Source organism: Ambystoma mexicanum, chromosome 1p (assembly GCF_040938575.1).
Source record: "Ambystoma mexicanum isolate Mex_15411 chromosome 1p, UKY_AmexF1_1, whole genome shotgun sequence".
Lineage (NCBI taxonomy): Eukaryota > Metazoa > Chordata > Amphibia > Caudata > Ambystomatidae > Ambystoma > Ambystoma mexicanum.
Genome location: NC_090921.1, coordinates 1,459,236,143 through 1,459,262,485, shown reverse-complemented (window position 1 = coordinate 1,459,262,485; position 26,343 = coordinate 1,459,236,143). Strand labels below are relative to the sequence as shown.

The following is a 26,343-nucleotide window of genomic DNA, read 5'->3' as shown; positions in this document are numbered from 1 at the left end:
CTTAAATGTGAGCCAGAATTCCAAGACATTATGGGCCTCATTACGAGTACGGCGGTAACCCTGCAGGTTCAACCGGTGGGTTGCTGCCGGACTCGTGACTTTTTACCGGCACGTAGCTTGCCAGTGCCAATGGGACATTATAAGTCCTGTCGGACCGGCAAGCTAGGTGCCGGTAAATGTGGTTCCCCATTCCCTTGGAGTCCTAGAGGACTCCACGGGAATAGGTACACAGAAGCACCGGCACACTTGTTAACGGTGCCAGCGCTTTCGTGAGGAGTCTGCCTACCGTGGCTGCTGCTCCCGCCAGCGTCAGACATGTTCAGTACAGTGGCCCCGGCAGGCAAACTTGTAATTTGCCAGTCTGGAAACAAGGGTCCCTGTGAGCTTACCAGCACCATTGTTTCTGTACCAGCAAAGTCATAATGAGGCCTATTGACAACCATTCTGGGGGTACTACTGAAATCAATATTGGAAACGCTCCAGAAAAGAAGCAACCACCCCCACGGCATGCCAGAGGAACCCCCCTTGAAGCGCTCCATTCCCAAATTCAAGAAACAGCTCACCAGAGAGGTCAGGAAGCGCACCAGGATTTAGGCCAATGCAAATCCAGGGTGCCCCATGGTAGAGGGGACCTACAATAATCCACTACTCCAGGACCCAGGGACCCCTGAAGAGGACTCCTATGAATACCTCAGGGCGCCCAGAACAGAAAGATACCAATGAATAGAATGTTGGGAACACCAGTACACCTGGCTCTTTTTCTTTAACCCCTTAAGTGTCAAGGACGAGAATGCTCGTCCTAGGTGGATGGGATGACCCATCATGAGCCTTTTTTCTTGGCAGTTAAGTTAATGCAATACATGGCATTAGACCACTACAACCACAAAGAGGCCCAACACCTTTTACCACAAAGCAACCAACAGTGATGTTAAGAACTTGCACCCGATAGGGAAATCCGGCAGGATCAACCCGCCACTCTATCAACAAACCCTCAATTTCTCCACCTTACTCACCACACGTGAACTCAAACTAGCCCACGAGCAGGGTTTTTAAAGGACCCTCTGCCCAGATTCCAAACACAACACTACACCTGTAACACCATCTGAAACACTGAGCTCCAGCCAATGCACACCCACGATGTAAGCATGAGGTTGCCTCTCTGAACACAAACTCTCAATTCTCCTAATACATCACACATTGAAAGCTGCCAGGCACGCAGAGCTCAAGGTACTTCCGATCTGCACCATCAACAAAGAGCACCAGAATCTTCCTATTTCCCTCTCCTCCAAGCTAACCAAACCAAACAACTTTCTTCCAGATCCACTACTGCAGCTGGAGACCATGCAAATGGAAGCGGCGTGTTAATCAAATCCTAATAACATAACTACTGATGAGCCAATGGGATGAGATTGTGTAAAAACACGGCATGATGTGATACATCAAAAATGCAGTTGTGCAAGCCACACTGTGGTGAATAACTGTGAATTACTGGCCTATGTTAGCAACGGCTATAGCGGGAATAAAAAACAGATGAACCTACCACAGGACCAGGTGAGATTGAACTGATCACTGTCAGGCCAGCGAAGGGTCACAGTGGTGAAAGGATCCACGTGTCTTCTGGGACTAATCTGTATTCTTTGTCTTTTGCCGTCACCATCTTTTTCAGCCTGCAATATATAAAAGTATACGATAGTTTGTCCCCTGGAGCTCCTCTCTGCCATCATTCAGACAAACCAAAACTTGAGTACCTGCTGAAAAAAGATGACACAATGTGGAAAAGTGATGCTCTAACTTATCTCAGACCTGTAGTATAATTTATTGTGCTTTGGAGTATAGCGCTTCACTGATTGTGATAGCATTCTATTGACAGCAATAATGTGGCACACATATAGCCAGCCCTTTGTTGATAGCATAACATATGGGTATGCAAATGGAGACACACATTTTCTTTTCTCTTACTTGAAATGCCTCATTCACAGGAGAATACATTAGCTATCTAATTGACTGACTTAATTAACAAATACTGATCACTAGTACTAACTCAGTAACATTATAATGTAATCTCTATGTGGAGAAGAGGTAGAAATACATTTTTAAACTTGCACTTGGATTTGTTTTTTCTTCTCTCTTTGTTCACTGTGTTTGCAGAAAGCAGAATCTGCATGCCAGGAAATTAGTTTAGCTACAGTTTCTTACTGTAAGAAATGAGCTACTGTGGAATGAAGGGTGATACAGTCTTTTTAATTTGATTGGTGCAGAGTATCTGCAGTGGTGCAACGTAAGCAAAGGGGGAGGAGACAGAGGTTTGCTGGAAAAGTCTGACAGAAAAAAAATTCAGTTTGCTTTTTGCTGAGCTGCTGAGACGGACCATCTGAGACTGGGCTGTGAGGCAGGTCCAGTCTCACTTAGCACCGGCTTGAGAACTGCAGATAATTGTATGTTCTTGCTGTGCACTTCAAGCTTTCAAGATTACGAGGACAAACCTGGGCCCATTACTCAGAGGCGAGCGAAGGGAGGTTGCGTGGGGGACAGAAAATTGATAATTATCCAAGTGAATTGAGGTTATTGTGTGCTGTACGGATGACCTTCTATAAATATCAGGCAGGGACAGTAGCCAAGGGCATCCCATGTGTTTAATTGACAAAGTGAAGTTTTTCTGTCGCTGTAATTTCTTTTCTTCTTCTTGTTACAAATAATGCGTAGTGAATTTCGTTTTGTTGCTATATTTTTTTTTTCTTCTGTTTGTTATAGATAATGCGGCAGTAAAGAGGGAAAGATGTTATTTTGAAATGCAACTGTTTATAATACAAATGATATGTACACAAATCGTGTAGAGTGTTTTTGCTTTTGTCTTTTCTGGTTGCATTTAGAATAATGTCTCGGGAAAGGGGGAAGATTTTTAGTTAATACATGTGTCATGTTTCCCATGCAGATGGAATAATAGCACTAGCAGTGATAAATAGCTGTGTGCGTGTGTCCACTCAGTGCATGGTGTCTGAGTGGAATTTAATACAATAGACATTGCTGGGGGTCCAGGAACCAGCAAAGAGGCCTATGGAAACATAGTTCACTAATGTATATAAATTAGTGATAATACCACATGTTATTGAGAATGCTATATGTGAAACTGTGGTGTCTCTGTGTTTCTGTATGTAGGTCCGAGGCCTCTATAGATCACAAGAACAGTCTAAGAATAAGAAGGGTTTTGTGTATATTGAGGCCACAAATAAAACAGAAAAATTATGCTCACCTCTAAACCACCGACAATAATGTATACCACTAAATCATCCCATATAATGTAATAAGGAATGGTCACTGAAAGGAAATAAGGCCAAACCCAATGTAAATTCAAGGAGTAGTCTTCACCAAATTACCATTATTTTTGGCGGTAAGAAAATACCGCCAGACCCCAAATCTACACAAAATATCCAACATATTTATGGTGCATTGCAGACTGGGAAAGTGATCATAGAGCACCTACTGGGCGTGGCAAGTGTGTCTCACACTACCATCTGTACATTAGAGGGAACCCATTTCATAGTACCAGTGTGTCACTAAAAACGAATGTCTCAAATAGAAGCCACATTCTCAGAACTAGTGCAATATTTAGAGGCAAAGTTATATGCACATGGGACGTGGTCATCGAATAATGCCACAGAATGGCACAACCGCATTTATGGTGAAGTGCAGAAAGAACCACTAGACAACATTTTTGCACAAGACAGCATAATTCAGGTCTGCCTTCTGAGATTATTAAATGCAGCTGATAAACATGCAGAGAAAGATTGTCTGATACGGCTATGTGCCAAGACCTGGTTTATTTTGAATAGGTCCCTGCGAATGCAAGAAAGTGATACTAAGCTGATTAACAGGTTAAAGGGCGACCTAGATGGGGCAAGTAAAAAGGAGGGAATGTTAAGAGCAGAATTACAAGGATGTCAAAAAGACATGCAGTAAAAATGTAGAGATCTTGATATTCAATTGTCCAAAAGCAAGAAGCAGTTTGAGGACAGTGAACAGGAATTGGTACATTTAAAAGCATTGGTAGACCACATTAGACATGATAAAAGATTAGATTGTTTCGGAAATGCAGATTTTAGAAAAAGAACATTATGAAAAAGAAAGTGATCTCCAAAATGCAGAACAGAAAATGGTTAAAATGTTTCAAGAAAGAAATAAGAGAAACAAAGAATTCAATGAATGCCAAATGCAAATGTGCGACATGCAGGAGGTAATTAATAAAATGAGTGATGAAAACAACTATTTACAAAATGAGGCAGACAGGCTCCTTAAGTAGTGTAAGGATTTGTAACAGCAAATATGCATTTCCAGGTCCCAGAATAGACGGCAGGGCACCACATTCAACCGAGTTGAGGTGAATCCTATTTCTACCCAAAGGGCTAGTGCCCCAGTGATTGGGCCGGTGACTGATCTTGGTGCAGCGCCCTTGGGGGATTTGATACATCCATTGGGGGCCGCCACCAATCCCATAGACCTGGAACCAGGGTTGAACCACCAAGTAGTGCTTTTCCATGTATAGCACCTAGTAGCCTCATAAAAATAATGAAATCCATCAAAGCCCTGATCAAACCATTTAAAAAGGGAGGGGAATGCTGCATAGAAGATCACTTAGAAGTGGTCCATGACATATTTAAAGCCCTCCAGATACCTAAGAAACAATACAGACAGTATTTTCATTTACCTCTAGATGCTCCCACAGCCAGTATCATAAGGGGATTGAATGAACAGCAGAATATGACATGGGCCGAGTTTGAAAAAGAGATCAGGCATCATTTTTCTCCTTTCCAGTCATTGCAGCAGGCAAAGAAAGTTGCTTACACAATCACTGCTGGGCCTAATACATCCCCTCGCCAGTTTTTACAAGACTTAAAAAGAGCATTTTCTCGCTTTAATGTATCTTTTGACCCCAATTCTAATGAATTTAAAACTGCCTACTTCTATGGACTACAGAAAGACATCATATCACAGATGGTCCGTGAATTTGATCGTGACAAGTCCCTTGAGTGGATTGTACACCAAAGCACAAAACTATATGAATTACTCTATTGTCAGGGTACAGAAAGTGATAAAATGAAAGACACTAGACCAAAAGCTAAAGAACCCAGAGGCAACAGTGATGGAAATCAGGTCAGCTAAAATGTCCCTTGAGTCTGCTCAAAGTCCAGGTAAAAATAATTTGACGCCTGAACAAAGGGGAAATCAACAAAGGTTGTCACATCCTGTACCAATGTTTCAATCCCATGATCCTAGTAATAGGGAGAGCTACATCAGCCCTAGGTACTTAGGAGATAGGCCCTGGGCAGGCTATCGGCCTGATATGTCAGGTATGAACAATAACCAGAGACAAAATCAGGATCAAAGAAATAATGGTCCCTACCAGACATTGGGGACGCAGAGCAGATTTGATCCCAACACCATGATATATGGTAATCAGGATAGACCCCGATATGTGGATCGATTTACTGATAATGGGAATCAACATAGGGGTCAGTACCCACAACATGAGAGACAGGACATGAGGTAGAATATGAATTACACACCACGTCAGTACAATGATTCCACACCAGGGGACTACAACCAAAGGATGGGTGCACCCCGCACCCCTCCACATATGAACCAAGAGTTCAGGAACAATCCCAATAGAAATCAATCCCCTGTGAGGTATCAGAATAGATCCAATCAGGGGGAAAACAACCAATATCGATCTAGGCCACAGAGAGAGGATTCTAGAGAGATGGAAAGATTCCAGTGTCTCGAGGCCTAAGTGAAAATGTTAGCTGAGCAAATAGGAAAGCTCTGTACAGCACAAAAACAGTCATCAAAGGGGAGGGGGCAGAAGGACATAGCAATGACTGGGTGGTTTCTGATAAGTGACTAAGATACCTGCAGTGCCAAGAAAACAGATTGTTCTGATATGATTTTCCATAATGATTCTGAGATGTCTAAAGATTCAAAAATAAAGATACTGGTAAATAAACATGTGACAGAAAGTGCAAATACCCTTATGAAAGAAGTTCGGTTTAACCTAGAGCTAAATCAAACATTGGAGATGTGTACAAATGAAAAAGGAAAACATGAAATTCCAAAAGAACAAAGAGACAGATGTAAGAAAAATGACTCATGCATGGGGAATACCAGTGAACAGGAAGTAAGGGGGGATGCTATAACTCCTTCCCTGAGCAATCAGAACAATAACCAAAAACAAGCAGAAAAAAGAAATACTCAAAAGGAGGGTATGGGTCAATCATCTGAAGAATTCTTTGAGACACATATTTTTGAATAAGTTAAAAGGGCTGGTACCATACTAAATGATCACAAATACACAGAATTAGACAATGACAAATTGCCAAGTGATGTTGTTACACATGTTCAGTTGGAGGATTGTAATGTGGCCTCTGATGATACCTGGATGGATGGGCGAACAGTGCCCACACTCCAAAAAACCTCTGAACACGGGGAAATGAATAAAGTCTCTCACACAGAAATGGACAGAAAGGAGGGAAAAATATCTTTCCATTTACCAATGTGCTTAGCCGAAAGTGAAAAAGGCCTGAGAAAGGTGAGTTCTGAAATCAGTAAGAATTCACACTTCTTATGTGTGTTAGAGGAAGTTGAAGACAGGTATTATGCTCCCATCATTATAGAAGAGAAATGCAATACATTTGCAATGATTGACACTGGCGCACAGGCCACAATTATGTCCATAGAATTGGTAAAGAGCATGAATGAAGGGATATCCCCACAGAATCAGGTCACTGTAAAACAAAATGAAGGTCCAGTGCATAATTTTAACAGGGAGGAGGTGCCTATTATAGGTGTTACCGAGGTTGATATAAATATAGGAAACCACAGAATGAAACAGGAGGTATTGATCACATCTATTTGTGAAATTCCATTTCTGATGGGAACAGATTGCCTGAAAAGATTGTCTCCTCTCATAGATGGGGTGAATAGAGTACTGTGGTCCTTAACCAAAAAAACCATTGAGACCTAAGAAACTAAAATCACAAAACAGCAATATAAATTAATGTCACACCGTTGACAAAACAAATGATGCAGTAGAGGTATATCTCCAGAATAGCTGTATAACTAGCGTCACTGTTATCTTGATGTGTCAAGATAAAATGCAGAGTGAAGATGAGAAACAATCTGTACAAATATATTTAGACCCAAGGAAAAAATGGCAAACTGCCATAGATGAGCACGCATTATGTTTTTATTTAAAAGAAAAGACATGCAAACAGAATACTGCTCCTAAAACAGATACAGAAAAACACATCACCATTCTTGCTGAAATACACATGGAAGATGAGCAACCATGGGTTCACATTGGTATAAATGACTATTCTAAAATAATAAAAGCCACTTTAGCGCTTGAACAGGAAAGAAGCTTTATTAATGAGAAATTGCTGCAAGAAATAATGGAGAGGGAGGAGTTCCCGAAATTTAGAATTAAAAACCAATATGTCTCTAATTTGGACAGTCCAGACTTTGAAAACCGAATTGCAGGCAGATGCATGCTGAAGATTAGTATTGGACAAAAAACAATTCACCATAATGTTTGGATAGTGAGTGGGACACAAAATGACTTTTACATGGGCAATGATATCATGCACAGAATGTGTATGGTATTAGATTTCCTTAATCAAAAAATATGGTCACGCCTAGGTGGGCCGGCACCTGAATTTGAAGACAAAAGAAGGGCTTATCATTGCGCACAGCTGGTCCCATATGCAATTGAATTACAGCTGAGGAAGGATACTATTATCCCTGCATTCATCAAGCAGTTTGAAATAACGCTAAAGTGCAAAAATGGACAGCAGATGAAGGATTCTGATGCATGTGTGTGCTTGAATGAATCCATAAAACAGCAAGGCCTGGATTATGACTACATTCCATTGATAGATGTTGGTTAAGGGGCTGTAAACAATATGGTGAATAATAAAGGGTGTCAAGATATTCATTTAGAGGAAAATTCTTCATTAGGAATGGCCATACAAAAATCACATTATACTGCAGATCTAAATAACATGGTGATTGGAAATATCCCTGAAAAGTATGTGAATGCCAAGGGTGAGTTGCCAGAATACCTGGATTCTCAGCCCACAGAAATCTTTAACATTCATTCTATGTACCCTTATGATTCAAACGAGACAGTGTGCTGTCATCAAGAGGATTATATAATATTTGACTTAAATGAAAATGAAACAGAAAATCAGCCCATTGAAGTGGAAACTGATATAACAAAATATTTAAAAGTGGCAGCATTAAGAGAGACACAGCCACACAGTTAGAAGAAAGCACAGAGATTCCTCCACTAGAAGATTTCCCAGAATTTTCAAAAATGGTAGAGGAGCAGATTTTATCAGCAGATGCATGCGACAGCGATGAGGATAGAAATGAATTGAGGAAAATATTTATGGAGTTTAAAGATGTCTTTTCTAAAGATGCTTATGATTGCGGCCTAACTAATTTACATGTGGCCACGCTACCGGAAGGATGTAGTAGAAGCCCAGTATTTGTGCACGAGTATAGGTTACCACTGGCATGTTTAGAGTCATTGGCAGAGATAATTAAAAATGTGGAGTCTCGGGGAATCATCAGGCCTATTCATAGCACATCCAACACACCTATTTTAGGTATGTTAAACCCAAATGGTCAATGGCGGCTATGTGCAGATTTGAGGGAATTAAATAAAAGAGTGCCAGTGTCCAGATGGCCACTGCCATTCATTGATCAAGGCCTGGCTCAGGTGCATGGCTCAAAAGTGTTTACCACGTTAGATCTCACCTCTGGATATTGGTGCGTGCCATTGGCAGAGGAGATCCAGAATTTATTTTCATTTTCATTTGATAAGACCCAATACGCATGGGTTAGAGTTCCATTTGGGTATGTCAATAGTGGAAGTGAATTTGGAATATTTTTGAGAAAGGCCATGCCTGATGCAGCGGAAAGGGGAACCATAGTTTACGTGGATGATGTCCTGATAAAAAAAATGAAAGCTTGAAAAGCCATTTTGATGAAATAAGACATGTTCTTGGCCAATTGCAAAAAGCAGGCGCCAAAGTATCTTCACAAAAGGCACAATGGTGCAAGAAAAAAGTGAATTTTCTAGGCCATGAAGTGACTGAACATGGACTAAACCCACAAAAGAAGAAAGTAGAGGCCATACAAAAACTAAAAGAACCTAAAAGTGTGAAAGGGTTAAAAAGTTTATTAGGAATGATGGGCTATAACAGGAAGTTCATTGAAAATTATGCTGAAATGACTCAACCATTGACTAAACTGCTAAAGCTGAATAAACCCTGGAAATGGGAAAAAAAGCAGTCTGAGGCAGTGGCTAAATTAAAGGAATGTCTTGTAAAGGCACCATGTTTAGCATACCCCATAAAGGATAGGGATTTCTTTATAGAAATAGGTTTCTCTGAACATTGTATGTCAGCAGTATTATCACAAAAACATAATTTGAATCACAAAACCATTGCCTATGCAAGTAAGGTGTTTTCCAAAGTTGAAATTAAATTCAATGAATGTGAAAAGGCCCTTTTGACCACTGTGTGGGCGCTACAACATTTCCGCCCCATTGTTCAGGGAGAAAAGGGGATTATTGAGACAAATTATCAATCTTTGCAGTTTTTAGAGAGTAAAATAATTAGGTCAGGTAACTTAACACAGTCCAGAATCACTTCATGGATGCTGGCATTGCAGGGTGTTCCTGTAGAAGTAAGATATGGCCAAAATAAAAAGAGCCGAGTTGCTCAAGGTTTAGCAGATCGACATGACTGTGCAGCTGAATATGTATCAAACGAAGTAGAAGTGGAATCTAGTTTACAGGAATTTGGGCAATCACCACACAAAGCTTTTGATGAAAAGACATGCAAGGATTTACCAACTGTATATGTTGATGGTGGGCTTTTCACATTGAAAATGACAATAATAAACAATTGGTGTCAGCAATAGGAAATGTCTGGTTGAAATGTGAAGACATTCCCAGTATAGGGTTAATTACACATTACATATAGACCCGCTTCTTCTGGGGAAGTTGAACGCTGTAATAGGTCCGTTGTGGATATATTAAAGCGGTTTGTAGCAGAGGCAGGTTCCAGCTGGGATTTACGTTTACCTTTGGTTTTGATGGCAATCAGATCAACTCCTGCCAAAGCAACAGGTATTAGCCCTCATGAAGTATTGACAGGTAGGAAAATGGTGTTGCCGCAACACTTGCTATACAGAACACATGAGCAGACACTTGTAAGCGCATCTACAGTTCATGAATACATGGATGATCTGAGGAAACATTTACAACATGCATTTGCTTTTGTGCAGCGGAATCTAGAAAGGGCTGCTGACAGTGCAAAGTCATATTATGATAAAAAGACATTGGTGAAAGAATATTGTGTGGGGGATCAGGTGTATAAATTTCATTTTGGAAAAGATAAACAGAAACATTCTAAATTTCTGGCAGCCAGGCAGGGGCCATTTTGAATTATAGATAAGATATCTCCCGTGGTGTACAACATTTTGAAAACTGAAGGTGAAACAGTAACAGAAAAGTTTGTTCACGTAAATCAAAGCGAAAACCCTGGCATCCCAAATATGAGGTAGAAAGGCTTGAGCGTGTAGAAACAGATAAAGCCCCTTAAATACATGAAAAAGGATACATGGGTCTATTCATAGGGCAATGACAGAGAAATAAAAATAGAAGTGATTGTTGTAATAGAATAGATGTGAACAAAAAGACTATGTGTGATGATCATTAAAAGAGGGTTGAAAACTAGTTATATTTTTACAAAGTTGAAATATGTTGAATGATCAATGATGCTTTATGTATGTTTGTTTTCTCTCTAACATGTACTTAATTTCAGAAGACGAAAGGAAAAGGGCGAAATGTTTTGCAAAGCACATGGATATATATATATTTTTTTTGGTAAAAGGGTGAAATTAGTATTGTGCTATATACTTAATTTGTTTCTTTTCTATTTGATTTAGAATACTAACAAATCTTTGGTCGGAGGTCACGGGACCGGAGGACACGGGAGACAATGGAGTCCTGGAGTCCCCTGGATGAAGATCAAGTGATGCCTGCCTCCGGGTGGAGGTGAAGACAAAGTAACCGGGCTACCAAAAGAGATGACTCTTATGGAAAAAGCATCCAAGAGTGCCAGGATGAAAGAGTGCCCCAAGAGTGCCTCTGATGCGCTGGTCGGGACGTCTCAGAGGCAGACAACAGTAGAAGAACAATGAACTTGCAGCATTGTTGGTGCATGAATTCCGATGTATCCTGGAGTATGGAGTTCCACATCTTTACTGTTTTAATTAATTATTTTAATTTGTTATGTTAATTCTTTGTTTTAATTATTTATTTTATTTTATTGTTTTATGATTGACTTCAAGTATAAGAACAAGACACTGGACTATAAACACTTCAATTGGGAAGAAATATGTAAAATATCTTATAAGAACTGATGGACTCAGAGATGAATTTTGATATTACCGTGGTTGTACAGTGATTTATTGTGAGATGTGTGAATATTCATTTTGTTGAATTGCTATGATGAAAAAGGAAAAAGGAGCACAAGTTGGATTTCTTCCAATTGTGGCTTTGACCGGTGCCAAATTGTCAGAAAAGGAGGGATAATGTAGTATAATTTATTGTGCTTTGGAGTACAGCGCTTCACTGAATGTGATAGCATTCTATTGCCAGCAATAATGTGGCACACATATAGCCAGCCCTATGTTGCTAGCATAACATATGGGTATGCAAATGGAGACAGGCTGCAGGTTTAAATGTACACACATTTTTATTTATTTTTCTCTTACTTGAAATGCCTCATTCACAGGAGACTACATTAGCTATCTAATTGTCTGACTTAATTAACAAATACTAAAAATGAGCTATTGTGGAAGGAAGGGTGATACAGTCTTTTTAATTTGATTGGTGCAGAGTATCTGCAGTGGTTCCACGTAAGAGGGGGACAAGACAGAGGTTTGCTGGAAAAGTCTGACAGAAAAAAAATTCAAATTGCTTTTTGCTGAGCTGCTGACATGGACCATCTGAGACTGGGCTGTGTGGCAGGTCCAGTCTCACTTAGCACCGGCTTCAGCACTGCAGATAATTGCATGTTCTCACTGTGCACTTCAAGCTTTCAAGATTACGAAGACAGCCCTGGGCCCATTCCTCGGAGGCGAGCAAAGGGAGGTCGCGTGGGGGACAGAAAATTGGTAATTATCCAACTGAATTGAGGTTATTGTGTGCTGTACGGATGACCTTCTATGTATATCAGGCAGGGAGAGTAGCCAAGGGAACCCCCTGTGTTTAATGGACAAAGTGAAGTTTGTTCTGTCGCTGTAATTTTTTTTCTTCTTCTTGTTACAAATAATGCGGAGTGAATTTCGTTTTGTTGTATTTTTTTTCTCTTCTGTTTGTTATAGATAATGCAGCAGTAAAGAGGGTGAGATGTTATTTTGAAACGCAACTGTTTATAATACAAATTATATGTACACAAATCGTGTAGTGGTTTTGCTTTTGTCTTTTCTGGGTGCATTTAGAATAATATCTCAGGAAAGAGGGAAGATTTTTAGGTAATACATGTGTCTTGTTTTCCATGCAGATGCAATAAAAGCACTAGCAGTGATAAATAGCTGTGTGCGTGTGTCCACTCAGTGCATGGTGTCTGAGTGGAATGTAATACAATAGACATGCTGGGGGTCCATGCACCAGCAAAGAGGCCTATGTAAACATAGTTCACTCATGTATATAAATTAGTGATAATACCACAGGTTATTGAGAATGCTATATGTGAAACTGTGGTGTTTCTGAATGTAAATCCGAGGCCTCTATAGATCACAAGAACAGCCTAAGAATAAGAAGGTTTTTGTGTATATCGGGGCCACAAATAAAACAGAAAAATGATGCTCACCACCAAACCACTGACAATAATGTATACCACTAACTCATCCCATATAATGTAATAAGGAATGGTCACTGAAAGGAAATAAGGCCAAACCCAATCTAAATGCAAGGAGTAGTCATCACCAAATTACCATTATTTTTGGCAGTAAGAAAATACTGCCAGACCCTAAATCTACACAAAATATCCAACAGACCATGCCCCTCTGTGGAATGGCTGTGCTTGAATCTCAGGCCTGTCATTCACTATATAAGAGCTTCATGCTACTCTCTGGAACTGATCATCTCAGGGCTGGTGCAAAGATGTATGCAGCCCCAGGCGAAATGCCATTCGGACGCCATCCTCCAATATATTGGGACGACATCTGAGGGTTTGAGGATCACACCAGTGCCCCCTGATACTTTATCTGGATTATATCATCCAAAGACTCATTATAACTATTCATGAATTATATTTCATCAAAGGGCTCCCAAGCCAACAGCCCAGAAATGTTAATTCTGATGATCACCCCATTAAAATCATTGAACACACACTATTTAAGACTGTAAATACATTTCTGCATATTCACCTAAAATGTCTGTCCTATGTTTACCAGGGTACTCCCTCTAAAAGCCTGGTCTCCTTAATCAGTCATCCTATCCTGGCACCCTAGCCAATGGCAAGAATGGGAGCCTGGTCACTGTTTGTGACCCTCTTTTGTAATGCAGTATCTTTCTAGGCTACAGGACACTCTGTTTCAGGGTGCTTAAGTGTCCCTGTTACACAAATAGAAATAGATATACAAACACATACATAGATCAACATAGTGAGAGAAATATAAATTGAGCGATAATGGCCTCTACATCAGGCCATACTGACTTGTAATGGCTCTCTGCCCGAAGTAATGGGCAGAGGGACGCAAGGGCATTACTGAGGGTGTCAGGTCATTACCAGGCTGATACAGCCTTCTGTGGTGACCATTATTATGATTAGCATGCAAAAGCATAGAAATAAAGAACGGGAGTGTTGACTGAACAGGAGCTGCAAACGACTGCACCTTTGACTGTTGTTACACCGCAGTCGCTAAAGCCGTCTGAGATGCCTCGATCTGTACTTCAGAACCGCAGACCAGCACTGAGACAACGATTCCTGACCCTAAACCACTGTGGAGGCCAGCCTGCAGCCGTCCACCCTGCCTCACTTGCCCAACTGGTGCTGCCTGATACCTGCAGCTGTCTTCCGTCTTAAACTCTTTCGCAGAAGCTGCAAAGCTCCCTGAAACCGACTCGATCCTGCTGAGTACCAAGAACTCCTACAGCACAAGTCTGTGAGCTCTGAAGGCCCCCAGTGACATTTTATGACCCATTGCTCCCTTTTGTGCTGAAACCAAGCATCCTTGAACTATTGCGATAATTTACTATACAGACTACCCTCCTGTCAGTATCCATAGTGCATCCTTTTTCCTTCTTTGAAACTGTCTTTCCTCTGCATTCCTTTACAGGGTGGTTTGTATTTTGCAGTATGATAGAACTGTCTGTTGTGTTAATAATAAAGTAGATTATTTGTATACAACCTTGACTGGACAGTCCCTTTTATCATTGGGTAATAATTGTACTTTCGCTGTGTTGCAACTAACCAATGACCCAAAACCTTTCAGAGATAAGACCGCCGTTCCGCCCACCTTACCAAGATTGTACACGGAGGTTTATAATTTATTTATTTATTTATTGCATTTGATTACACGCCCAAAGCCTCAGGTATCGTAGGCTACATACATCTTGGTTATCATGAACGTGGGTTACATACATCTTAGTTGCCGTACGCAGTTACATTTACAAATGCAGTTGTCTTGTCGAGTGTATTTGTATTTTTAGTACTTATTTTTTTTTTTAATTTATTTATGTGCTTGTGTTTCCAGTCGGTGCAGATCCTTTCTTGTGTACAAGAGGTGCGTGGCTAATTGATGGTTTAGAAACCGATATTCATCCCTGGACCACTGGTGCCCTGGAAGTTGATTTGTCGCAGTGGGAGAATTCATTGATTTTATTTTTTATAGGACATTTTCACTCAAATGTATGCAGGGGGGGCCTGCACCCCCACCCCCACAGGCACCCCTGCCTTTATTATTACCCTAATGCACCCAGCCAGATACATTTGCGGCAACATGCAATGGAAAACATTGTATGAATTCTCCCACGATGTAAAATCCAGTGATGGAGTCTTCCTATCCCATTTTCTTCAAAAGGATGTGGAGGTCAGGAGAGATTACATAAAAATATGCTTCCTGTAGATAAATGAATGGAACGTAGCACCTTCCGAATACACACACCCATGCGCGCGTGCACGCACACAAGCACGCACGCACACCCATGCACACACACACAGACACTTATACATGCTCTCACTTGCATAATATCTCATACCGTTTTGCGCTATTACATATTTGCAGGTACACCTGCAGCTATACTCACACTGTCTTTCTTGCTTGTGCTGGAGCTCTGGCTATCTGGAGAGTAAAACAAAATTCGATCAGTGTGAATTGCATTGTTCCTAATGCTAAACATGGCATGTTCCCCATTAAAGACAGAAAGAGGAAAACACTGCTATTCATATGGACCATCTCAGGATCAAAGGCAACCTCATGCTCATCACCTAGGAAGGGGGGCGGGGGGAGGTTGCATATGCTGCTGGCAGGAGCATAAGAGTACCGTCAGCTATACCCGACCACTCGTTCACAGTTGCATGCCAGTGAGCTACTGTGCTGCTGCCCAACTCGCCGATATCAGCCTCCTCGGAAGAGGGAATTTGCCCAAAGCACGCAGCACGCACATCGCCTCTCCCTTAACATTCATACGGAAGCCTCTCTCTGCGAGAGGGAGACATGCCGTTTGCTTTGTGAAGTTTTTTGGTTCCTTTTTTACCTGTACATTCAACATCGGCCAAATCAAAGCAACACAAAATTCAAAAGGAATACAAATACATAGATGGATAAACAGGGTAAGGAAATTAGAAAGGGAGAACAGGCAGTAAGAGTGCAGGCCCCAATTTGATTTTTTGACCAAAGGTATGCATACTGGTTAAAAAGCAAGGGACTTTCCAAAGAGCAGGCGGTCACCAACTTGAATACGTTTTCGAAAGGTGTTTATTACACTTTCATATTCCCCATGTATGAACATGCAGAGAGAGAAAACGTGGCAGATCTAGTGATATAACTAAGAGATATTAATATGCATTCACGAGCTTGCCCCCCCCTACCTGACGAACAGAATCACCAGGCACTCCGCCACAAGACCGCTTAGATCTTTCTACGCCAACACCATTATCAGGCCTACCTCTCGGAAAGTGCGTGCTGGTGGCTCCAGTTTCCCCACCCTTGCAGCCACGCACTGGAACGCCCTGCCACCTCACCTCAGACTCATCGAGTCCCACCTTGCCTTTCGTAAGGCTATCAAAACCAGACTCTTTGTGTGACTTTAACCTGTTTCTGCCTTTATGCCTGCTAACTTGTAACTAAGAGCCTCCGAATGTAATCTTAAATCTGTGTTTCCTCTGTAACAGCGCCTCGATGCCTCATGGGCTGCAAGTGCGCTTAACAAATGCAAATAAATAAATAAAAATAAAAATAAATAAATAAATAAAGACACATTAAAGTGTTAATGTAGCCATTAGCCCACTTTAGGGGGGCATACAAGTCCGGTAACGACCCGAGTCTGGATGAGGGCTCAAGGTCATTGTTGGCACTGCATTGCCCCCCTCCCCCTAAGCGGGGTGATTTCTATTGGGCCCCGAGGTGTGTCCGTCCTGCAAATATTTTATTTTACCGGGGACGAGCTGCATGCACATTGCCTGAGCCCAGTCTCCAGTAAAAAAAACAAGATGGCTGCTGCCATAGTAAATAGCACCAGGACTGGAGCAAAAAGCTCTGGTCCACCAGGTAAGTGGGAGGGAGGAAGCAGGTGGGGGAAATGTGTTGGATGACTTGGGTGTTGGGGAGAGGGTAGCGGTGTGGGGGGGCAATAGGGAGGTACTCCCTGTTACCTCCCCACAATCAAGATGGCGGTACCCAGGGAAGGGCCTCGGGTGGCTGGAGAAACGAGGGCGGTACACTGGGTGTTCTCGCTTATGTTTCCAGCCCCTTGATTGGCTGAGCGCCCTTCCTCGGGTGCGAAGAGTATTGATGACCTTTTTTTACAGTCATAAATACTAAGGGCAATTAGCTCAATATATTTCAGTATATCAGGAAGCAATGCAAACAGAACATCATTGAAGGGATACAATGCATTATGGCAGAAAGGTAGTTTGACATTTACCAGAAATGTGACCATATGGATGGATGGATGAACTGCATTCACATATTACTGTAAATCGTGTAAATTGTCGGGTAGCCTATCACAATGAAGCAACACTGCTGTGTAACCTGAGGTGGCAGGCGCATGCGCAACCAAGCCATCCATGAAATCCGACACCTTGTGAAATCATCGGGAGTGCTAATTGCTTTTTGTTCAAGTAAACAGTTTGCAGTGAAAGCCTGAGCCATCATTTATGACCAGAAAAAACTACAAATAAACTGATCACCATGGACTGGTGACTGGATCTCACTGAGCGCTTCTCCGTTACCATGGTGGGATCCAGCACAGTGAAAGGAAATAGGGCTCTGAGACACAGACAGGCAAGTAGCTAAGGGGGCAATGGAAGGCATTGGAGGAAGGTTGGGGAAATGGTGTTGAATAAGGGAGGTGCTGGATCCAGTTTAGAATCCGGGTGGTCAGCAGCTACTAGTGCAAGCATTCCCAGTCAGCGGATTGGCTGGCTGCTCGGTTGCGGTTGATAATGGATGCTGCCGAGAGAGTATAAAATTGCTCCATACCTGTGTTGTTGTCTGACTGAGGACGAAAAGGCAATAGTGAGTCCCATGATTTGGGCCCGAGTGCGGAGAATCCACGGCCTTCTTTGGAGGATGGGTGAAACGTGGGGGATTTTCACAATGGTTTGGATTGCAGATCTTGCTCCTACTCTGGATCATATGATTGACACATTCTACAGCATTTGGGAGGGAAGCAAATACCCCCTCTCAGAGTCCAAATAAAAAACTATGGTCTGACAAGCAGTGCATGCAAGGAAAAATGATGTTTCTAGAATTGGTGCACAGTTACAGGACTGGGAACAGGCAGACTGATCACAGGCAGACAATGCGCCACAGAAGTCACTGGAGAAGAAGAGGCAAGCAGGCAAGACACAAATAAAAGGAACGTTGGGTTGCGACGCACAGCGGCATGGACAGCGGCAATGACAGCTCAAGGGCAGGCCTGTCCTTTCCAGTCAGGAAAATAGCTGCACTTGAATAAGTAGTGCTGAGGAACGGTCTTTCTCCTCCTCGGCAATGTGTGACTTTCTATAAACGCGAACTGGTGTTTACAAATATGTATGCAAATTAAAGTTAGCAATACTTCCGTTCATCCCTGACAGAGCACCAGTTTTCAAACATATTTCTTAGCATAAGCAGGGACTTCTCAAACTGAATTCTCTTTCAGATCTTGACGACCCCTGGTCTAGAGGAAAATATGTCATAACTGGCCTTCAGAGTGTTCCACACTGTACCCTTACATATTACAACTTCTTATTGATTTTCTAATAAGGATTTTATCAGACTCGCATAAGATTTTACATGAATCATATTCAAACTTATACGATTTTATGAGAATTTTAAAAATATGTCAAGTGTCATATACTTTTTAAATAAAGTCCTTAATATGGTTTTAAAAATCCCACTGGTTTCTCCAAAGGGTACTTATGGGAGTCCTATCAGTCATTATTGAATAATGGGGGATCCTAGTTCTTTAACTCCTCTGTCCTTAATGGGATACTGGCAGATGCATTGGTCATGAGGGGTTTGAACATAAAGCAACACAAAGCCTTGGTTTACAGATGTGTTATAGTGTCCAATCTTACCAAACGAGTGAGCCAGGACCTTCAGTATGTTGCAATGATCAGACAATACTTAGTTGAGATGCAAACAAACATGGAAATGTAGTCATACTTTATGAATGAATATTAGCTAACATAAAAATGCTCATTTACAAAGGAAACCTCATAATAAGTCAACTGAATATACAGTTATTAGAAAGCCATACTGGCGCATCTCTCCACTGTTTTCGATTATCTTTATCATTGTCATGCAGGTACTCTGCTGGGAGCAATGCACTCTGGTAATTGCTGCAAAAGGGAGTGGCCCCCGAGTCTTGGACTATTGTCTCAGGAGGATAGCTCAGTGGCAACGTGCTCGCTTTTGAAGCAAGACGACACAGAGCACCACAGGTTCTATCCCCAGGTCAGCGCTTAGAAACCTCTCGGTATTAAGCACGTTATAAATAAACCATCATCATCATTTCATGTAGGACAATTGGTCAATGTCCGAAGGGTGAGTCAACACACTAGTGTGCAAGAATTGTACGTGGACCAGTTTGTTGACTTATTTCAGGTATCCCTACATATTATCCCCACCAAAAATATCACCGTACATATGGCCGTTTGTCTCGCCATAGACAATATTTTTTGGGGGGATAATTTGTGGGAGCAGGGGTTGCAGGGGTGTCCCCCGCACATTTAAAAATAATGCAGGGGTGTCCCCTGCAGGGTCCATGGCTCAAAATCGCTGTATTTTTGCGGCGATATTAACACAGGGAACCTTATTTCACTGTTCAACCTATGTAACCATACTCTCCGGTTTCACGACCACACACCTAGCCCCTCTAAGTGCTATTCAACATGTTGATGCATGCCTTATCATAGGATCAAAGGAATTCAACAACAACCCCCCCCCCCATTCCAAGAGAACTATACTGGTTACCTATCCTAGCCAGGATGCTCTTCAAGAAAGGCTGTATTGTTTACAAGGCAACTTCCACCCAGACGCCTGCCTACCTCACCACAAACCTCACCGACTTAGGTGGCATGCATTTTATAGCATTGGATCGGCCTTCTGGGACTCTAGCATGGTCGCAATTAGGACAGCCACAGAGCTGTTGCAGTTTAGGGGGGACCAAAGACACTGCGGCTCGGGGAATTGCTAGAGAAAATAAGGACATTTAGTTTCTCCTGCCATGTGAAAATCACAATTATGGGCCGGGACCCCCCAGATCCACAGCTGGAACGGTACGGTGTTGGTAATTTTTTCGATGATTATTTTTGCCAACAGTTTTTTGTTGAAAAATTCATGGAAAAATATGGGGGTGGGGGTGGGAGTAAGGGCATATAAAGGGTAGAGAGAGTGGTGAATAGCGAGTATTTAATAGGGGAGAGGAGGCTTGGGGGAAACACCCAAAATAAAATATAAATATATGCGATTAGGTTTTTCGGCAAAAAACGGTCGTGAAAAAACGCATTGAGAAAATGAACTGTCGATGTAGGGACATGGAGCCGCTGGAACATTTCCCTTCTGGGCCGGCTTCAAGTTTTCTTGTAGTCCTAAAGCAACACGCAGTCCTACATCGCTCCCTAGAAAGGTATATGCTATATAAGCCCAGATACATACAATCCACACTGCCATGAGTACGGCCATTACAAGCTGCAGCTGGGCTGAATCATAGGGAGGGATTCTGCATTGCTCCCCATTGCCCCCCCATGTTAACAACATATTAAGATCAAAATATGATTATCTCATGACGGTATGAATCCTCGAACCACTGTTGCCTTAGCAGAAATGGGCTTGCATCTTAAAGGCCATCTATCATAGGGGCAACAACACGTTGATTGGAACACATTAGTCTTCAGTGCGTCCAAGATGGTACTGTAGTGGGGTCTTGCACATCGTATGGAAACTGCGTGGGCTGCCAGGTAATGCTAAATTCTCTCCTAGTGGCCTGGAATCGGGATACAAATTTCGCTCCCTACCCGCTCCCACCCAGCCAATAGGATCTGGGCCATTATAAAACGCTTCTGTGAATTAGGCCCTTGGAGTATTGGGGGCTAATGGCACCTGTTGGTTTTAGTAGCTTTTTATTCCACCAGACAAATGTCCCTTGATTCTACTGTTGATACATGCATGCTGATACCCAAAACCACTAGAAACTACTTCAAACGCGTCAACAGGAGCTTCACAAAGAAGCATCATGCGTAACTCGCCCTAATAATTAATGGGGGTAATACAGCTACAACCGTACTTCATTGGGGCGGAAGGATAGATCAGGGGCAACCCGTTTGTCTTGGAAGCAAGACAACGCAGCGCAACACAGGTTATGATCCCGCGCTTAGAAACCACTCGTTGGTATTAAGCTCGTTATAAATGAACAATTAAAATAAAACAAATGTACAGTTTGAGTGCAAGTGAACACAGGAGAGGAATACATGTTTCCTTTTTAAGGTGTGTAAAAGAGAAATGCGAATTTGGTGAAATAATTATGTTTCTTAAATTTCGTTCGGCTGCTTTCATTACAGTAGCATTTTACAGTGTCTGTTAGGAAGCCGCAGGCATAATATGCAGTTGCACGTGGGTGAAACATGTAGCTGTCCTACAAACATAATTACCTACAAAAAACACTATTAATATGTCTCGGGAGGATAGCTCAGCGGCAATGTGCGCGCCTTGGAAGCAAGACGACACAGGAGCAACACAGGTTCGATCCCCGGGTCCAAGCGCGTAATAAATAACCAATCATATCATATCACTATGCAAGCTATATACATAGGGGAGAGCAGATGGATTGAGCACTCACAATCAAGTACATAGTGTGCAGGCTCCAGCTCCTCAAGAGTCCCAGGTGCCTTCTAAGGAACCTGGCTGCTCTGCAGGAGCACAGGGACGAGTAGAGCCCCACACTACTATTAAGCCAGCAGTGATCCCGGTGATAAAGGTGAAAGTGTCAGCCCTACAGGCATACCCGCTTCACCTCTTTGTGAAGCACAGGCTGAGGGCAGGGGTGCGTGAGCTGATAACAGCAGCAACCAATATAACGTCAGTACAATGGATCCGATATAAAGGAATATCCAATCAAGGTTGCATAAAAAATAGGGATTTGAGATATTCAATGCAACAACCAATCAAAAACATTATAGACTCGCCCCTGTAAGAGAAACACAAAGAATGCAGACTTGTGGTACAGGCAAAAGAATTTAGCAGCAATGTCAATTTTCAACGGTATGGTCTCAAAAAGGCAAAGAAGGAGGGTGTATTAATCACTATGGTACCTAAAAGTGGAGCAGGGGAGCAGGGGGACTGGACCTCTTCAAAATACCTTTAGCTGTTCTCTTGGGTGCTCGACCGTGTTGATGGCGATCAAGTCGGTTCCATGAGCGAGCTCCCATTGGGTCGAATCTGTGTTTCAAGATGGTAAATTCAATGGCTTCCAATGGTTCAAGGCAGCAGTGGAATCAGCAGTGAAACAATGCTTCTACTGGGTCAGGGTGGTGTTCAAGAAGGGCGAGTCAGTGGCTTCCAGCTGGTTGAGTTTACATTTCAATCAGTTGTTCCATGCCGTAGAGCCGGCAATCGGGTCCAGATGAGGTAGTCTGCATAAATGGGTCGAGCTGATGCCTGGAAGGCTCAAAAGGCAGGCAAGGGGTTTGAGGAGCCCTAAAGTGCCAAAAGCAGCACTGTGGGTCCAGTAGATGCTTCAAGTGCATTGGGCGCTGTCAAACCGGCTGGAAGGTGTCCTGAGGCATTGAAAAAAAGAGTTTCAGCTCCTTCTGGTCTGTTGGGATGCTTGGAGGCCCAAACCAGGTACTCCATGAATGTGAGTCATTAGTTCTGCACTGCCACTCCAGAAAGTTGTCCGGCACTTGAGGAGGTCCTTCACATCCAGCAAGCTGGATCCAGGTTTCAGTGTAAAGGTAGCAGAGAGTTCTTAGTCCACAGCAGCGTCACCCCTACTGTTCCACCCCTACTGTTCTCAGAAGATAGTTACGAGCAGAGCTTGTCTTTGCCTTGGATGCCTTGCATATAGTATTTCCCCTTTCTGTAATGGCTTGACAGGTTTAGATTGATTGTCTGGAGGGTTGCCCTTCTAGCCAACACTTCTTTTATTTTGCTGTAGCCACTTAGAGTGTGGTGGAAATGCCCAGACGTGGGTCCCTAGCTACTCCTCAGTGATGAGTCACAACAAGGCCAAACAATGTTTGGTGCTGCTTACGGTCTCATGCAGAAGGGATTTGACCAAGTAGTTTGGGCTGGACTGTCCCTTTTGGGGTGGGAACAAGGCTGATTTGTATATGGTCATTCCCCTGGTCTACTGTGCCAGTACCCTCATTGGTCTTGCAAACTGTGCATTCTGTCCCCTTGGCAAGATTATTAACTTTGCTACCAGGATTCTCTTTGAACTCCCTCGCTTCAGCCCCACTTCCTCCTATCGTCAGCAGGCTGGCTGGCTAAATATGCAAGACACGGCCAGATGTACATTTCTCTTGCTAGTGCATAAATCCATCCACGGCAAGGCACAGCTGTATCGGTTCTCTTCTACTGACCCCTACAAGCCCTCTCACAGCCTTCGCTCTTCTTCCTCCACCACCCTTGTACCACCTCATCCACCCTGTGCTTTCTCTCTTTCACTCCTCGTGATCTGCTTACTTGGAACTCCCTCCTCTGTGCAATTCTGAACATGGTTCACATTGATGTGTTCAAAAGCAAATTGAGCGCCCACCTCCTCGCTCCTGGGCTAGTGCACATTGTAAGACACAGGAAGTCAAAAGTAAAGGCCACATTAAATCCTTAAGAATGAGTGAGTCCAAATACAATGGGCCCGATTCATGGAATATTTAGCGCGGTGCAAAGTGACTTTGCACTGCCAACAACACTCTGATTCACAAAGCGGTGCAAAGTGTACTTTTGCAGTGTGAATTTGGCCCATTTAGCATATTTGGCCCATTTAGCACACAATTCCATGAATCACGCACAATGTGTGCAATCTGTCTTCGTTCTGCATCTCTATGGGCTTGATTCCCCAAACCTTTTCTGGCTCAAATGAAGGTATGCTAGAGCACACCCTCTCTATTTGCGCCAGTGAAAAATAAATAAACAAATGACAGCATCTGTAATCCTTTTATGTCCGTGTGTACAATTGCACAAATCAGGGGGAAGAAGGGGGCATATTGTCGCATTTGAAAGTGCATCCCAAATTTACAAAAGGCATGCGTGTTAGTATATGAACATGTTTTGCAACGCCCTGCACCTGTTTGTAACACAATGCAAAAGAGAGTAATTTCAGATACTTTTGTACACAATGGTCCCACTGCTGTCCCCCTGCAGTTTTATTCCTCAAACTGTGATAAATATATACATACTTTTCATTTTTTACATATCACAAAGCCACGATCTTAACTAATGTAAGGCAGGGGGCTATGGTTGGGCCACATTGCTCTAGCCTAGAGCCCTGATAAATGCACACACACCTTTGTGACGAAGGCAACCAGCACCATTCTCAGAATACAGCCAATACAAAAAGTGCATTGGCTGCGCCTTTATCTACCTGCGTGAGTGAGAATTGGGTCTTGCGAGCAGAGGGCATAGAGTGTGATGGGAGGCAACATTAAAGTGATTGGCATGAAATGGAATGATGTGTAAAGAGATAAACCTTATCTTTCATACTGCAGATATCGCTCCACCCGTATCTTGGATATCTTTGCATATCTCTTCCAAAAGGCGCCATCTTGTTACAATCAAAGGCTATATCCAGGTGGCTCCCCAGATTGTTGAGGGCTATTTTGCATTGATTACATATACTTTGAGAAACCCAGGAAAAGAAAATCGAGACTAGGCCAGAAAAAGAAAATGGCCTCCAATGTGTGCGTGTGTCTGCCGTGAACGTGGCTTTCCTCTGCCTCCCACTGTTTCATGCAATCATCGTGCTTACACAAGTTTTTTTTTCTTACAGAAAAGTTGTTGCAAGCACCAAGTTGGTGCAGTATTAATGAATGATACATTAACCTGACTAAGGCGATTGGACTTTGATGTCGGGTCACTATACCAGCGTTTCATGGTATATGTTTTGTAAGTACAATAAATGGTCTCTCGACCTGCGCTATTTGTGCCGTGTCATTGACCCAAGAAAACAACAAAGCTATCTGTGTATTGCCGCCCTATAATAAAGATAAAGTACCTTTCCGGATGATGCGCAATGGATATGTCCTAATCATTAATTACTCACCTCCCTAAAAGTGGCTTCAAGTTGAATCAAAGATCTATCATTTGTGTTTCAAAGGACCCTAGAAAAATGTTGCCTTTTTTATTCAGCTGGTTGAGTTTTCAGGTGCTTGCTATAGCTCAGGTCAAGCTCCAAGGATCAGCGCTGCGCCTAATAGACGACATTTATGTCTGGCCAGATTCAGACTGGATTACAGAAACCAGGGAGTTATGGGTGCAGGGGGTTAGGTGTAAACATATAATTAGGGAAGTATACTTAGGGTCTCATAACGATTATGGCGGTGTGGGAAAAGATTAGCGGTAATGGAATTACCGTCACATTTCCCACCAAGCCTTACTACGAGTCTGACCCTGGAGTGAGGGATTTACCTCCAGTATCAGGCTGGAGGTAAATCCCCTTACTTTCTGCCAGAAATCGGCAAAATTGGTGGCAATTACTGCAGCGCTAATTCCGCCGGCCGTAATTCCACCAAAAATGCCCCATAGACTCCAATGGACTCTCAGAAAATGGGGATTAACTCTGCCACCGCCACTAGTAATCTGGTGGTAATTCCGAAGAACCAAATGGTGGTAACAGTCATTCTGTTGGTCAGTATTCCGGACGATTTACCTCAGGAAATACCGCCAAGCTCGTATGAACCCCTGGGAGAAAAACTGGATTTATGCATTTAGAGGCGAAAAACACACCTGGGGGATACACATTTACATGGGTAATTTAATTAAACACTGTATGTTTAATTATATGTCCCTGCTGATTGAATACAACCATGAGCCATGTTGGCTGCATTTGGCTTGAGATGAAGTGGCGTAGTCTGTTTGCTTTTTTTATTTTTTTACCAGGGAGAATATTCTAGGTAATAACAAACCGTGGCAGACTGACGGAAATCATATACTTTACAACTCTGAGTAGTGTAAGGCTTTACAGCATCAAGGCTTTACAGGGCCAGATTCTCAAATCTTGTTTTGGCGTGAGTGATGAGATGCATAAAGAGAAGCCTCCCAATTCCTGAAGGCCACCTGTATGTCTGTATCTTTAATGCACACAATCAGATGCCTTTTTTCACCCCTTTGCGCATTTGCACAAATCAGGGGGTGTTTCTGCACATTTAAAAGCGCATCCCTAATTCAAATGGGATGCGCTTTTAAATGTGCACAAATGAGGCACATTCCTCTGCGCCTTTTGGGTACTGGTGCAGGGTGTTGCGAAAATCATGATAGGGTCATTTCTGCATTTTCCTAATATCAAAGTTTAATTCACAAAAAAGATAAACAACCAATTGAAAAATCAAAAGCAAACAACTC

At 42.5% G+C, this 26,343-nt stretch overlaps 1 protein-coding gene across 3 annotated transcripts in view; it reads right to left on the bottom strand.

Moving 5' to 3' along the window:
- The window catches only part of LOC138455382 (polycystin-1-like protein 2), a 900,768-nt gene that overhangs the window by 649,540 nt on the left and 224,885 nt on the right, over positions 1 to 26,343 (bottom strand). For all 3 annotated transcript variants that reach the window (XM_069607102.1, XM_069607103.1, XM_069607104.1), the window contains 2 exons: positions 15,383 to 15,417; positions 1,541 to 1,667 (listed from right to left, as the gene is read on the bottom strand). In XM_069607102.1, coding sequence (XP_069463203.1) covers positions 1,541 to 1,667; positions 15,383 to 15,417 — 162 coding nt within the window. The remainder of the gene's footprint in view (positions 1 to 1,540; positions 1,668 to 15,382; positions 15,418 to 26,343) is intronic.